This window comes from Neoarius graeffei, chromosome 14, assembly GCF_027579695.1.
Source record: "Neoarius graeffei isolate fNeoGra1 chromosome 14, fNeoGra1.pri, whole genome shotgun sequence".
Lineage (NCBI taxonomy): Eukaryota > Metazoa > Chordata > Actinopteri > Siluriformes > Ariidae > Neoarius > Neoarius graeffei.
The window spans coordinates 51469298-51486388 of record NC_083582.1 but is presented as its reverse complement, the minus strand read 5'-3'; the positions used below and the strand labels follow the sequence as shown (position 1 = coordinate 51486388).

The 17091-nt window shown below is 41.0% G+C and overlaps 1 protein-coding gene across 2 annotated transcripts in view; it reads left to right on the top strand.

Moving 5' to 3' along the window:
• nhlrc2 (NHL repeat containing 2) overlaps positions 1-17091 on the top strand; it is a 36677-nt gene that overhangs the window by 5605 nt on the left and 13981 nt on the right. For both annotated transcript variants that reach the window (XM_060939930.1, XM_060939931.1), the window contains exons 2-6: positions 299-451; positions 4586-5041; positions 5171-5292; positions 5392-5521; positions 16475-16568. In XM_060939930.1, coding sequence (XP_060795913.1) covers positions 299-451; positions 4586-5041; positions 5171-5292; positions 5392-5521; positions 16475-16568 — 955 coding nt within the window. The remainder of the gene's footprint in view (positions 1-298; positions 452-4585; positions 5042-5170; positions 5293-5391; positions 5522-16474; positions 16569-17091) is intronic.

Genomic DNA, 17091 nt, shown 5'->3' with positions numbered 1-17091 from the left:
ATAATAGCGGAGAATTTAAGGCCACGTGGCCCTAAATTCATTAATTGTTCTATTTTAAAAACCCTAATAAAATTGGAAGTCCTGTGATTTCGAATTCAGTAGCTTTTGGTCCAATAAACAAAAATAAGGGTGTCAGGGAAAATTCTTTTTATGACCTACACTTGAAAAATCTGAAGGGCAGTATACCTTTAAGTGTATGTGTGATAAAGTTGTTGTTCTTCAAGCTCTATATAGAAAATATCTGCTTATTTCACAACACACAGTAATCAACAACAAAAGATTCTCTGATGTACTGCAGGGCTGGAGTGGCTTAACACTGAGGGACCTCTGTCTCTGCAAAAGGAATTATCAGGCAAAGTGGTGGTGCTGGATTTCTTCACCTACTGCTGCATCAACTGCATGCACATACTGCCTGATCTGCACCAACTGGAGCAGCTTTACACTGTTAAAGGTACACATACATACCTTCAATGTGGATGAAGGTTCACTCTTTGTAATACAGAAGCATATCAAAAGGAAGTATTAAAATATAATGTAAAATTCGCACTCCTATGCAAACTGGAATGAACATTTCCCAACCTACATGTATATCATGCAGCTTGTTTGGAGATTCTGCACCAATATATTCCCATGTGTTTTATTTTTAATAAGGTATTTCAAATTTAAAGAATTAAAGTTTTAAAGGAAACAGTATCTCCATTTTTGCCATAAACTCTATGTAATGGTGAAGAGTAGAGGCACTGTTTCCCTCTTTACATCATTACCCATGAACTCGTGGGAGGTAGTATCCATTACGTCCATGGCTATTATAAGGCCCACTCAGATAAGTAATACAGCATGTGATTAATGGCATCATGAGTCTGGGTGGTGTCTCCTGATCTCTGTTGAGGAAGCTGAAGATTTTAGACAGTGATAGCCAGATTTGCTCACGCCTCGAAAATGAAAAGCGTCTGTAATAACCTTCCTTTGAGAAGAATGTAAATCACAAAGCTATGTGTAATATTGCATGACTGTTTTATATACTATTACTTCCACTTACCGGTATGTGTTGTGGAATAACTATGCTATTACTTCCACTTATTTTTGTATTACCGTTACAAAACAAGGCCACTGACCTTTTTAAACATTTTTGCATTAATTATGATGCAAGGTAAGAGAAGAAATCAGAGTCGGTTTTTATCCCCCACTGTCCGAAAGGCCCGAAGGGGGATTATGTCTTGGCGATGTCCGTCCATCCGTCCCGGGAAGGGTGCTCACCTTCTGAAATCAACTCCTGTCACAATTTTTGGAGGAATTTCACGAAACTTGGCAGGATTCTTTGTTATACGGTATGTCAGTACTACACATACTGTAATTTTGTTAAATTCGGTCACATTTTACCAGAGTTACAGCCCTCGATTTAACAAAATTATAATCTGACAATTTCATGAGTGTGCGTTTTCCTTCTGGAATCAACTCCTCTTGCAATTTTTGGAGGAATTTCACCAAACTTGACGAGGCATCGTTATATGTCGGTAGTACGCCTTTTGTAATTTCGTTCAATTCAGTCACATTTTACCAGAGTTGTGGCCCTTGGTTAACAACCTTGTACTTTCACAATTTCATGAAGGTGTGCTCGCCTTCTGACATCAGGTCCTCTCACAATTTTTGGACGAATTTCTCAAAGCTTGGCAAAAGGCCTTGTTATATAACGGTAATACGTGTATTGCGATTTAATTTCATTTGTGAAAATTTTACCAGAGTTTTGACCCGTGATTAAATAATTTGTACTTTGACAATTTCATGAGGGTGTAAGTTCTTCTGAAATCACCTCCTCTCACAATTTGTGGAGGAATTTCACAAAACTTGGCAGAAGGCTTTGTTATACGCATATTGAAATTTCATTTAATTTGGGCAAATTTTACCAGAGTTATGCCCTTGACTATTAACAAACTTGTACTTTGGCAATTTCATCAAGGTGTGCTTGCTTTCTGAAATCAACTTCCCTCACAATTTTTATCCCCCACTTGCCAAAAGGCCCAAAGGGGGATTATGTCGTGGCGATGTCCGTCCGTCTGTCCTGGGAAGGGTACTCACCTTCTGAAATCAACTCCTCTCACAATTTTTGGAGGAATTTCGTGAACCTTGACAGGATTCTTTGTTATATGTCGGTAATACACATATTGCAATTTTGTTCAGTTGCATTTTACCAGAGTTATGGCCAGCGGGGGATATTGTGCTTTCATAGCATTCTTGTTTTGTTTTTTTTCTATTGACCCCAGTTTTCTTGGACTTGCTTAGAACTGTTCCTCTTCAGTCCATTTACACTGCATGCTGGACATGAGGAGCCATTAAATATTAGAGAGAGAGCAGTCATCATGGCTAGATACACTGTTCTGTTGGCCCATGGCTTATTATAGCAGCTCTGCGAATGGTGTTATCTTCTCTAGCTGTCAGTGGTCTATCATTACCCTCTTTGTAAGGAGGAAGTGGGCCAAGCCACACAACCTTTACCCTCCTTCCTGCCATATCTCAAACTTTACAGTGCATCGCTGGCACAGCTTTTGGTACATTCCGTTACTGGTGATGGGAATATACTCATGCCCCTGCTGCCCCTCCCTAAACTTTTTCTTTTAAACATCTTGGGTTTTTTTTTTAATTTAGAAAGACGTTTAAATATCGCTATCATGTTCGTCAATGAATCCCATACCATTGCTTTGCTATACTGATGATTATAATGATATTTGCCCTGTGATTAGAAAGAACTAAACTAGATTTCCCTCGAATCGTGGTTTGCACTTCTCAACTGCTGACATTATAAGTACAATAATGTGCTGATGGCATCCAAAGCTGGAACATTGAAACTGCCAGCTGTGCATTTTACTGTATGTATTAGTGGCTATATTTCACACCCTGAGAACAGGGAATGAAAGAATATCACTTCCAGTGATGGGAAGGAGAAATTCTCCTGACATTTCACTTGGAGCGAGAGGGAACAGCTGAGAGAAATAAAATAATGTAAAGTAACACGTTGGTTGTAATGGGATGCCTAAAGGCTTTATAGAAACTCAGTCAAACGTAGATTCCCACTCATGGGTTTTGCTCTCACATTTGATTTCACCCCTCGAGAATTATTCTCAACTTCACTGTTCATTGACTTGTACCTCTTTGTTGGCTAACATGCATGTTCACTTAACATTTATCAAAGAGTATAGCTTCTCTTTTTTTCTGGAAAGTTATTAATCTCATCTCATTATCTCTAGCTGCTTTATCCTGTTCTACAGGGTCGCAGGCAAGCTGGAGCCTATCCCAGCTGACTACGGGCGAAAGGCGGGGTACACCCTGGACAAGTTGCCAGGTCATCACAGGGCCGACACATAGACACAGACAACCATTCACACTCACATTCACACCTACGGTCGATTTAGAGTCACCAGTTAACCTAACCTGCATGTCTTTGGACTGTGGGGGAAACCAGAGCATCTGGAGGAAACCCACGCGGACACGGGGAGAACATGCAAACTCCGCACAGAAAGGCCCTCGCCAGCCACGGGGCTCGAACCCGGACCTTCTTGCTGTGAGGCGACAGCGCTAACCACTACACCACCGTGCCGCCCAAAGTTATTAATATTAAGCAAAATATTATTTATAAAGTGTCTCATATGTGAGTGACAGCTCAATGATCAGACTAGGATAAAACAAATTATTTAAGATTCCCTCTTTATATCCAGCAAGAAAGAACTTCCTGGCCATTTGTCAGTTCTGAAACATGCACAGGTTTGGAATAAAAATAACCCTTAAATGGATAAAGACAAAAGCCATTTTAAAAGGCTGTCAACCAAGGAAGCAATTTGACAGCACAGACAAACCGGATGTATTCGTCCAAAGATTGAATAAGACATCCATCAAGACATCACACATCCATGCATTGTTTGATGAGAGTCCTCTATACAGGCTTGAGTTTTTCTTTTTATCTAAAAAGAACAAAAGCAATTTGTTGAGGGAGGAAAAAAAGTCAAAGTAATGCTGAAATGTTTCACGTATTCCTGAGTTAAAATTTATTTTCCCCGCTTACTCACTAAAAGACCTTTTCAAATATTTTGGAGTCCCGTATTTATACCTGGCTGCTTCAATATTTCATATATTAACCTCTCGGACCTACAGGCTTTCATGGGGAAATCTCATTTCTTTTGCCTTCACCTACTTTAGTCAGAGAAGTGCACTTTGGTGCAGGGATCTGAAAAGGTAATTGACAAACTCGCATCTTGTGGGCTTTTATATAAATTGTAGCTTTGGGCTGTTTGATAGTGTTGTGAAGGATAGCAGTAGCCACAGTATCTGCATATATCAGCAAAAAAGAGAGAGGAAGGAGTTTAAAACCTTTCTAACAGTTGTACCGGAGGACAGTCTGCGGTTAAAAAGAGGATGGTTTAATTGCCTGCAGTGTCCTGTTCTCATTCCAGGACCCCTGAAGAAACTGTTGGCCCCGGGTCAACAACAGGGTCATAACGTGCTTTGAAATTTTCAACATCCAGATTATCAGAAAGTTATAATTATTCTTTTTCACTTGCCTCTCCCTTTTCTCCTCCTCCTTCTTCTCTCTTAGATGGCCTGGTTGTGGTAGGTGTTCACTCTGCTAAGTTTCCCAACGAGAAGGTTTTGCAGAACATTTGCAGTGCCGTGTTAAGGTACGGCATCACACACCCAGTGGTGAACGACAGCGATGCTCGGCTGTGGCATGAGTTGGAAGTGTCCTGCTGGCCTACCCTGGTGATTCTGGGGCCCAGGGGAAACCTGTTGTTCTCTCTGGTGGGTGAAGGACACCGAGACCGCCTCTTCCTGTTCACCGCTGGTGCTCTCAAGTACTATGGACAGAAGGGTTTGCTCAAAGACCATGCTGTGGAAAGGAAGCTCTTCAAGGACTCCTTACCATCTTCCATCCTGTCGTTCCCAGGAAAAGTGGCAGTGGATCCCAAAAGCAAGAACGTGGCCATTGCAGATACAGGACACCACAGGGTTCTAGTGGTATCCAGTACTGGACAAGTCCTATACTGTGTAGGGGGTAAGAAGTGATGAACTGTTGAGCTTCACTGATTCAACACTAACTTTTATGTAACTGATGTTTGAGACCAGGCAGGCTGCGATACACAAACATGCTTAATCTCCTTTCTCCTCTTCTTTATTATGGCAGGGCCTGAAAGCGGAAAGCAGGATGGGGATCTGTCTGAGGCACAGTTCAATTCTCCTCAAGGAATATTAATGAAAGGAGACACTGTGTATGTGGCTGACACTGAGAATCACCTCATCAGGAAGGTAAATGGATAATAAGCTCTGCATTGCAGCTGCAGGCTTTGACCTACTTCTCTGACTTCAGCACATGCTGTGTTGTATGTCTCCTTCCTCTTTCATCAGATTGACCTCTCAGAAAGAAGAGTTACAACTTTAGCCGGCATCGGCGTGCAAGGCACAGATAAAGTGGGAGGAGCAATGGGACTCCAGCAGCCAATCAGCTCCCCCTGGGACATAGTCCTTGGCACAGCAGGTGAGGATTTTACCCAACATTCTGTTTGGAGATGTTTATTAAGGTTCTGAATAAGAGATCAGAAGGATGACGGTTCAAACCCCAAGACTGTCAGAACTACTTGTGAATCAAATTTAATGTAAATAGAATAATGTATAGCATTCTAGTCAGTTTCTCCTTCTGACACGCATCAAGGTTTATTAAATCTGATCTGCTATTAAAATTGCGTGTAGTGACAGATTTATCAGATTTTTCTCCTTGGTAATCCCTTAAACAATGCCTCCACTTTGATAAGATGTGACAGAAACAAAACACTACACGCACTCAGATAACGGTGATGATAATCTTATCATTTTAACTATCTTGACTACTTATGGAGCATTGCACTAAGCATTTCACTGCATGTCACATTATGAATGATTTGTGTATGTGACCAATAAAATTTTAATTTAATAGATGGTGCACTAAGGGTGCCACCACACTCAGGGGCGTAGCATCAAATTCTGGGCCCTATGCACAAGCAGTGGCCATCCCCCCCAAAAAAGCTCAGCAGTTAACAATGCTGTGAGTATTTAACAACGGGCGTACTACCAGTCCAGTCAGTTATGTAGCCACACATTAATCTAACAACTCTTAAATGAATAAAAAACCCTAATCACACAATACTTCACTGAATCTTTGTTTTATTTGCAGAACGATTAAAAGTTGTAACAGTAAATGCCACCAAAGGTCACCAAACATAATAGGCCTGTATGAAAATTGAGCACCTTTGCATTGGGTTGAAGAGAACAGATTTTTATCAAGTAGCTTATTTATTACATAAAAGAAAAAAAATGCCATTTCCAGATTTCTACATTAACAAAATACTTCCTTTAGAATGAAAGGTAAACAAAACTTCACTCTCTTGTCATCATTTTTCATTTTAAAAAGGGCAAAAAGAAAACAGGCTTCCACAAAGTGCTAAACACTGGAATTTATACGCCAGTTAGTGCTCTGTGACAGTCTCTGAAACCGTGTGCCATGCGTTTCACAAGTTAGCTTTGCTACTAATTTGACAGCCTACCCTTATGACCCTATGACATTGAGACTAAATTAGGCTATTAGCCTAATTATGTTATGGCCCAATAATAAATATTAATTTAATTTTCGATTAGTATACTATTGCAATGCAAACAAAAAAGGCATCATGTTCTTTCTAATTTTGTGTTGTGCAGTTTTTAGCACTGACAATCGCGGTGGTATCGAAGCATTTATAACCACGGGTGTTCATTTAATGTAGGCTATTTGCTTTCACATTTGGGCTCACCTTCAGAGGCGATTCTAGAGTCTGTTGTGGCCCCAAGCAAAAATTTCCAGGGGGCCCTTCTGACCAGTGTTCATCACCAATATGCTATAAAATAATCTGACACCAACGAAAAATGTATGAAACCAAAGATTTTTTTAAATTCCAAATGTGAAAATACAATGGTAAAGAACAATAAAAACAAAATAAATAAGCCCTCGGGCCCTGACTCTCGGGGGGCCAGGGGGCCCCAAGCAGTTGCCTGTTCACAAACTGCGTGTCTGCTCACCTTTCTTGGGAAAGAAGTTTGTGAGCAGTTGCTTTCCCTCATTTATTTTCTTGTCTCTTTCCTGCCTCTCTTTTCGTTTCTGAAAACTGGATTTTGTTTTCTTATGCATCATCTTCCATAGCACAGACAGCCTACAATGCGCAGTGCTGCTTCAGCAGAATGAACGCTACATTAAATGTGCCTAGTTAAAAAGCCCGGTGAAAGCGGACTAAACCATTTCATGCAAAGGGTGGGGGGGCCTGTCCCCAGACACTATATGTAGGCTAGGACACACAATTCAATCCATTAATCAAACGATTTATTTACCCAAAACATTATATTTACATTAGTTAGCAACATGTATTGTGATCTTTAAATGGTATTGATATTTAAAGGAAAATAAAATTACAGACTCCTCAAGGGCCCTCCCACCACTTGGGGCCCTGGTAACTCAGTCCCCCTTTTCCCCCCACTATGATGCCCCTGACCACACTACAGATAGGATAAGATGGGGGGACACCACGGCTTAACGGTTAGAGAAGCAGCTTTGGGACCAAAAGCTTGCCGGTTTAATTCCCTGGACCAACAGGAATGTCTGAAGTGCCCTTGAGCAAGACACCCCAGCTGCTCTGGGTATGTTGTACGTCACTCTGGATAAGAGCGTCTGCTAAATGCCTATAATGTAATAAGACCAGCCATGACTGTACTATGATCTGGGATGTGAATCATCTAAGACCGGCCTGATCATCAGGATGGGCAGATCAGTTTAGAATCAGTCTGACTGTCCTGTAGTCTAGGCCAGGCTTTACACTTTATCCCATTGTCTGTATTAGGGCTTACTCCGAATCGAATTGGATATGCCATATTTTCCAATCTGATCCACTGACCTATATTATGATTGGAATACTTCGTGTTTTGCCTGACACAACACAGATCTGATATTAGTATGAATGAGTTTTTAAAAATATTTTAAATACAATGGGCTTGATTCATCATTGCACTCTTTTTATTAGCAATATGGATAATGTGTATTGTTTTAAATACTGATTTCGGCATTCGTGTAACCTGCTGCACATAATCATCCAAATTTTCCATGTCGTTAGTCATGTGGTGGTTTTAAGCATATAGCTCAAAATGACTCCTCATCAAAGCCTTTAGAGTAGACGGTTAAAGCAGGGGGCCGCAGTCTTATCCAGGAAGGTCTGGTGTGGCTGAAGCTTTTCATTACAGCCAAATTGGATGCACACTTGATAGTTGATTGGAAACTAAGAAGAACTGATTAAACAAGTCAATTTAGGTGTGGCTCCTGCTTGGTTGGAATCCATCCATCCATTATCCATAGCCAATTATCCTGTACAGGGTCGCAAGCAAGTTGGAGCCTATCCCAGCTGACTATGGGTGAGAGGTGGGGTACACCCTGGACAAGTCACCAGGTCATTGCAGGGCTGAAACAGAGACAAACAACCATTCACGCTCTCATTCACACCTACGGTCAATTTAGAGCCACCAGTTAGTCTAACCTGCATGTCTTTGGACTGTGGGGGAAACCAGAGCACCTGGAGGAAACCCACGCGGACACAGGGAGAACATGCAAACTCCACACAGAAAGGCCCTCGTTGGCCGCTGGGCTTGAACCCAGAACCTTCTTGCTGTGAGGCGACAGTGCTAACCATGCCACCTTGGTTGGAATCAATAACTGTTTAAAAAAAAAAAAACATGGACGGCATGGCTCCATGCCCTTTCATTGTATAGAAATGAAGCCAAAATTCCTCCACCATGTTGTCAAATTTGGAGCCAGAGCCTGCGCAATAGATTTTCTGCTGCTGTCTGGAGTTGAAATCACGGACACCTAGTCATTTGGTAGATCCACCCCCTTCTCCTAATACCAAAGTCCAGTGCGTTGCCAAGGTTGTCAATCACTTCATTGCGGAGTGCGTCCACACCTTATGATATCGTAGAATTATGTTTTAATTTCTGAGGGAAAAAAAAAAAAAAAAAAAGATGAAGTCCAGATAGCAGCATAAGGAAAGCTAACTATTCCATTTAGACACTGACACTGTAGATGGAAGGACCCACAGATTTACTTTATTCTGTTACAAAGCTTTTGCATAGTTAACGAGAGAGATGGCAAATAAAACCTGCTCGCTTCAGTCTCCCGTGATCAAGTGTGTTGATGCCTTATGAGGTGAGGGGTCACATAGTCGGTGGTCATGTAATTTTTTTTCCCCCCTTCCTTTCTCCTGTGTACACTACCGATGGCTGTCAGCTGAGACATCTGAAGCTGAGACACCTCACTTGAAGTAAAAGTTAGTTGTTGTTGTTTTTTTATTATTATAGTGTTTTATTTTCTAAACTGTTGACTCTGAGAGAGCCCTGCACAAAAATTCCAATGTGTCTGAACTGTTGGTTTATGCACAAATGGCAAATAAAAAGACCTTGACCTTGATGTGTAGTCTTGACTGGAGTTAGAGCACATCATAGCCTATCCAAAAGTGGGTTAGGTTTGGAGAGTAAATGGCCATGTTTGATCTGGCGAGATACTGAGCCACCATCATGATACCATTAATACAGATTTAATCATACTTTATGGTATAAAGAAACGGGACAAACGCATTAATCAAGTCATGATTAAGTTCATATGAGGGCGTCATGAGGTGTTTTGAGGTAACCGGATAAAGAGGTCATTGAAACGCACAGCCTGGTTTTTGCTTCCGCTGCTTTAATATATCTTCTCCTTTGTGTAGCCTTTCCTTGCATAGGAATTACAGTCGCTTAATCTTTTGCTCTCAGTATTACTCATGAAATTTAATGTCTCATATAAAGCCTGAGTTTATTATTCTGCCAGAAGCAATTTTATTCTATTTTATGATCTTTTTATTCATCTTATTCACCACAACATTGTCTCTTTATCAGTTCCCATCTGACTCCTAATCACGGTTCCCTTTTGAAGTTCTCTCTGTAGCCCTCCTTGTTGATGCCATATTTGTCTTTCATGCTGTTTAATGTGGAGTGTAGCTGGACAAAGTGGACCTTTTTGTTCTTATAGAATGGACTCTTGTTGTTTGGAGCAACCCACGAGTAAACAGTCAGGTCTGCTGGTTGCTAGCAGCAGATATTAAGATGAATGGTTTGTCTGGGCTGAGCTCCGAATGTGATAAGATCAAAAACGCACTTGGGTGACCTGGAACTTCAAACAGAACCTGCCGCACTTGAAGGACTGTAGCAGCTTTCTTGAACAAACTGCTCGATTTATGTGGCTCTTCTAACTGCCCCATGCAACATTTTTATAGAATTCTGTCAGCAACTGATGCCCTGAAATGCAAAGTTTTTACTGCTATTAATTGTGCGCTTGCATTTTATTTATTTTTTCCTTTAGCACTTAGAAAACCAGCTGACAAGCAGAATCCATCATACATGAGATCAGATGGCGTTCCATCTCAAGGCATTGTTGTGGAACGAGATAAATTATCAATGCATCTGAAACTGCGCCTCGTGCTTTTGAAATAGTCAGAAATCTGTGGGCATTTGTGTTTGTCATGCTGTTTGCCAGATAATGAATACACAACAGATCAGAAGCCTTTGCCATTTTCTGTGATTGCGCTGTGTTTGAGTTTGTGGGACTGGTTGGAGCACATTCTTGGCCCCTGCGCTGCTCGACCACTCATTCCTTCTCAGTCAGACGCTTCTTCGCTTCAGTCTGACAAGACAAGAAGCCTTTATTTATCACACGTACACTCAAACACAGATTTAAAGGAGATATGCAGAACCTTTTATTTTTAAATACATTTCTGAGTGGATAGTATCTCCATCCTTGACTCTTGTATGCTGCATAAATGGGAATTTAAAAAAAATATTTTTGAGAGTTAAAACTGACTGCAAAGTTGGCATTCAAGCTGCCCCGCTGAGCCAGCCAGCCCTGAGTGAGCGATGTCACAGTGGTAACTGGTTTTAAGGCCCAGGCCTTTGACAGCTATAGACCAAAGCCAGACTCGGCAGGCGAGAGTGGTTGCAGTGCAGGGCTCGACATTAACAGTAGCCCGATTGCCCGGGGCAAACATTCAATAGATTCGGGCAACCAGACTCTCACAAATGCTTGCCTGATCGGGCAACTACCCAAATATGTCAACTTGCGTGAAAAACGATGTTTATTCATTCATATTATGATGAAATTCCATCACAATTTGCGATTGTTTGACTCGGAAAGACCGCGTCCATGTTATCATTACGGGATGTTCGACAACTAGCGGAATTCACATTTGCACATCGCGGGCTCGCAATGCAGTTTCCCATTGCTAATAATTATCGCGTAGTGCATATTCAGTGTTCTATTCAGACCCTCCAGGATTTCGCGATGTTGCGATTTGCACCTTCAACGCAAATTCAACCAATCCCCGCGAATTCAGGGCGGTGTTGCAATTATATCCAATCACCGCAACTTTCCCGCAAATTTGACCAATCGTTGGCGTCGTCTTGAGGTGACGTCGACAAACTACCTTCCGCCTTACTTCCGTGTATACGTTCAAGAGAAGCAGCATGTGCGCAGTGTTGCCAGATTGGGCGGTTTTAAGTGCATTTAGGCGGGTTTTGAACATATTTTGGGCTGGAAAACGTCAGCAGTATCTGGCAACACTGCATGTGCGAGTCAGTGTTTATGTAGGCTTAAATTCTGTTACTGAAAGTGTGTTATGTTTACAGTGAAGGACTGTGTGCACTTTATTTTTTTTACTTAATACAATAAATTAATGGATGCCAACATTTTTGCCAAAATGGTATTTTATTTTCCATTGTTTAGGCAGCTTCAGCATCATACTGTGAGATTCTGTTCAAATTGTTTTTTTTTTTCTTCTATGAAGCCTGAGCCATTTATTTTATTAGTTTATAATTATTGTTTAATTTAGTCTTCAGGAGAGACTGCCTGCACACAGTACTAGTATTAATAGTTTTTTTTTTTTCTTACATGAAAGCTGAGGCATTTATATTATATTTTAAGGTAACTTCATGTTGTGCTGTGAGGTTCTATGCACTTTAACTTTTGAACCAACAGGTGCATTTGGATAAGTAAAGCCTATTTTTCTGCATTTTTGTAGTCTTGCTAATCTTTTATATTGGTAAAGTTGTTTATAGGACCATTTCTCAGTGTCTGTTTTTTTTAATCAATAGTTTTTCAGTAATAACTTTAATATTTAACATATCACTCAATTTTAATCACAAAAAGAGAAAATCGCAACAGTTTCTCGCAACTTTCACCTCCTCCCACAATGTAATCGCAACAAAAACCTAAAAAAACACCGCAGCTTTCATCGCAATTTTTTGGAAAATCCCCTGCAACATCAGACATTTTAGCCCACAACAATCACAAAAAAGGCCCGCGAAATCCTGGGGGGACTGATTATTGGTATGTCCTTCACTACATGACTAATTACCGCATTACTCGCACGGGGCACTAGTGTCCGTGCTTGTTGATACAGACAGCGTCTGAGAAGGTTGAATAATAAATAAAAAAAAAAAAATGTAATATTTGGGCAACCATGTCTCAAAGTTAACATAGAGCCCTGCAGTGGCTTCTTCGTTTGGATTTCTTGGAGATTCTTCAGATAGTAATACATCTGACTGTGATAGTCCTGAAATTGGAGTGTGTGTACATGCTACTGCTACAGTATACACGTAGAACCATATCAGCTCAAACCATCGGAAAGTGAATCCGATAGCAACACGTCGACCACGGAGGCCCCCCATCTTACGAAATGAACCCAGAGAACAAAGCCATCTAGAGAATTGGGTGGAATTGAACTGACAGTCTCATGTGACTCTCATTAAAACAGGATAGGCGTTATAACTTGCGCAACATACACGTACATCCATGCATTTTCACTGATAAAACGTAAAAGTCTAATTGTCTCAGTTCATCTGATTATTTAATCACATTCTGAAGCAAATTAAATAATCTTATACCGGTAACTTAAATACACAATACAAGTTACATGTATTAATCTAAATGCAGGTAAACAACGAGTGGCGGTGTTGTGATGTAACCAAATGAGAGTCACAGCTTACCCATCTGTGTTCTTGCTTCTTGAAGGCCGATCGTCTGGCCGATTGTTTTGAAACAATCTGACTTTCAGTTCTTCGTTCATTCGCTTCTTCCACGTAAGGCCAAAATATTGCTGCTGAGGCAAGTATATCCAGCGGAGAAATCAGACGGCTGGTCCGCTCATTCTCCATTTTCTCCATACTGAGTACTCCGCCATTACTGCTCGGCTCACACTCCGGGAGAACTGGTGCAGATGAGCTTGCTTTCCTTTTCTTGTAGTTCTCTTTTCCTTTAATTGTTGGTACTGCACCCTCTTTCAATACGGGCTTATAACCAACGCTTCTCAACAGATCAAAGGTTTCGTACGAGTCATCAGTAAAATGTTCAGAGGAGAGACCACTTCATAGGCGCCCAATGTGTCTGTGAATTTCTCGCAAAACACGTCCAAATCTTTGCAGTTTGAACATTCTTGGGCCATGAATGCAGCATAAATCCACCTTCTGTTGTGTTGCTGCACCCGCCAGCAACGCATCTACGTGGCATGGCGATAAATTGCTCAAAATGGAGGATCGGAGTTGTAGTTAGCTGTTTTAGTATAGCAAAAATGACTGAGACCGATAGCCTTCCTGCGGTGATGTCACAGATGTCAAGGTCATTCACTCAGACCGCTACCTATATGAATAATTTTAATCGTGAAAATTATATTAGATTTATTGTTAATGCTTAAAACTATTCCTATGCCATTCCTGAGGTCGCAAGGCATTTATAAATGAAAAGTGATGCCATGATTCTGCGTATCTCCTTTAAGCACAGTGAAATTCCTCCTCTGCATTTAACCCATCTTAAGCAATGAGCACACACAAATACCCAGAGCGGTGGGCTGTAGCTATGCTACAGTGCCCAGGGAGCAGTTGGGGGTTAAGTGCCTTGCTCAAGGGTACGTCAGCCCAAGGCTGCCCCATGTTAACCTAACCGCATGTCTTTGGACTGTGGGGGGAAACCGGAACACTTAACCCATGCAGACACAGGGACAACATGCAAACTCCACACAGAAAAGGCCCTGGCTGGGCTCGAACCCAGAACTTTCTTGCTGTGAGGCGACAGTGCTAACCATTACACCACTGTGCTACTTCACACGTGTGTCCTGCACTGGTTCTGTCCCTTTACATAATGAATTTTGAAGATGGTTCGGTGAAAAAATTGCATAATTTTCCAAATGTAGTCAAACGTGTGTGTGTGTGTGTGTGTGTGTGTGTGTGTGTGTGTTAAGTTTGCTTCCTTTCACCACTAGTCTGGCATAATTGCACATTTGCTGCATGGTGTTTAAAATATTTGGTATACTGTTTGGACAGAAGTGCTGTATAAAACCAATCTGAAACCATCCTGAAACCAGAATCGCTTTCCTTCTCAGCTCAGAGTATGATCCAAAAGTTGATTGTAAAGTTATTTAGTTATGCTGTTTGGATGATGCTAAACTGGCAGCTGAAAGCTTTAGTCTTGTATTCCAGTGCAAAGCCAAGAACCAAACATGTCTTGCGTGATTGGCTGCATTTAGAGTAAGTAGAAAATTGTCATTCCATTTAATTTCTCATGTAACTATTGCTTTAAATCTTTTTTAAACTATTGCACGTAAATCTTAAAAGCTTTCTTAGATGGCCCGTGAGACTGAATTTAAATTATGTTTATACAATATATATTTTCATAATGTATGTCTATATAAAACCTCGTTCTGTAATGCTTAAATGTTATTGTTGTCATTTTATTTAATACCTACTGCTAAGATTGAAGTTGATGGGTTTTTTTTCTTCTAAGGTCCGGCTTCATCATTTTGTCCACCTTGTAGAGATCTTGCATCCTTACCTTTTTATCTTTTTCTAATTAGTTTAAAAGCTGCATGTAGAAAGATTTAATCTCAGGCCATCGATTCCTCTCTCAATCTTTCTTTGCCATTAATGCATGTACTGGGCTTTGGGCCAGTTGAAATTGTCTCAGATAAACAGCACCATTAGCTGGCTATTGTTAGATGTGAGTGCAATGGTTCTCATTGTCCATTCCTCTCATAAAAACGCACATGCGCACACGGTGTGGTCATGAACACGGACACTGTTGAATCGGGTTCAGCTAAGGACCGAGTGCTTTAGGCTACATCCACACGACAATGGCAACGAGATTTACAAAAAAAAAAAATATCGTGTCCACATGGGCAACGGATCAGTAAAATATCAGGTACATATCGCAACGCTTGCTGAAAGCGATGCAATACACATGCCACACCTCTAGGGGCGCTGTAAGACGGTCCCATCGGAGACACCACAACAATAGAAGAAGTAAGGACGCATGCGCATAAACTATTATGCGCGAGACTTCATGTTAGCCACAAAGTCAGAAAAATCTGTTTGTAAAATTACGTTATAATGACCAAATACAATGAAAAGTATTTTTCCAGTCTCACCTGTGAAAGGTAATCCCATGTGATCTCGTTTGGACGGCAAACCTGTTGGTACAGTTAAACGCAGCTAATCTTTATTCTCCGCTTTGACCTATCCAATATGGCGGCGAGGATGACGTACGATTCTACGTGGAAGGCGGCGTCTTTAATGGTCCGGAATAAATTGAATGCTACACGTTGATGGATTAATTTGTTCTTCTACGCCCTTTTTGAGGAATGTATTGTAGGACTTAAACCAACATCTGAAGAGGTGAGATCGCTCCTTTTTTTCCCTATTTTTGCTGGCGGGATTGACTCTCACTCTCTCTCACTTTGCACCATTACACAATAAATATTCACAGTGAAAATATTTTGTAAGCGCGTTTCATGAACCAAGTTATAGGATTTGTTGACAACTCGCATCGAGTTCGTTACACTTCCACCCGGCGTTAAGCACATGTGGTTGTGACAGTCATCGTAAACAAATCCGTTCTACTCATCCAGACGACTTCGCAACGGCGCCGTTGCCAGATCTTTCCACTCTGGAACCCGTTCTCAAAAGATTTCGTTTTGGGGCACCCAAAACGCCGGTGCCGTGTGGACACCAGGCCGAAACGATAAACAATTTTATCAGATTCACCTGAATCTGTTGCCGTGTGGACAGGGCCTTAGTTGAATGACTGACTGTAGAGACCGAATGCTGTTCATGTTGGGGGCAAACATGCACACACACACTCAATGCTTTGATGTACACAATCTCTAATAGTATTGTCAGTGTTTGACTGGGAGAGCCTAATGCCTAATTTAAGAATTGTAAAGGATCTGCTTTAAAAGGAGTGATTTGTTTGAAATTCTCTAAAGAAGACAGATCAGTCAACACTCTAGATAAAAATAAGAGACGGTGGTTAATAGCCCTATTATGAGAAGTATCAGCGTGTGTGTGTGTGTGTGTGTGTGTATCACAGGTGGTACAAAGGATAACGTGTTGTGGATCGCAATGGCAGGGACACATCAAATCTGGGCTCTGTTCCTAGAGGATGGGAAGCTGCCCAAAGGAAGGTAAGCTGTTCCCTGTCGGTCAACTAGGGACATGGCCACATACACATGCGGTACCAGTATGATGTCATTCTCCACAGTACAGCGTGCTGTGCTATAAGCTGTGATTATTTTTACTTGATAATGTTCTTCAAATATGGTGGTAAACATGCACATTTGTAGATGATGATGATATTATTTTTGTCTTTCATTTTGAAATTCTAATGTGTGATTAGCATATTTCACATCCATTGGTAAAAGGCAAAAGTTTGCATTCCCTGTGATTTAATGATGATGGGGGGGGGGGAATGTACCTCTATTATACAAATTCCGAAATGTTAAAAATGTGGGTGTATCCTGTAACAAGAACACAATCAAGAAGAGTATTTAAAAAAAAAAAAAAAAAAAGATATTTCTGAGCTCAAAGGATTCAAACGCAGTTGAAAGGATCCAAAAGTGGTTTAAAGTAGTTGTACAGGCAAAGGTTGGGCTTACGAGTCAATCGTACATATTTATATCTTTTCAGAAAGCGAGATATAAGAATGTG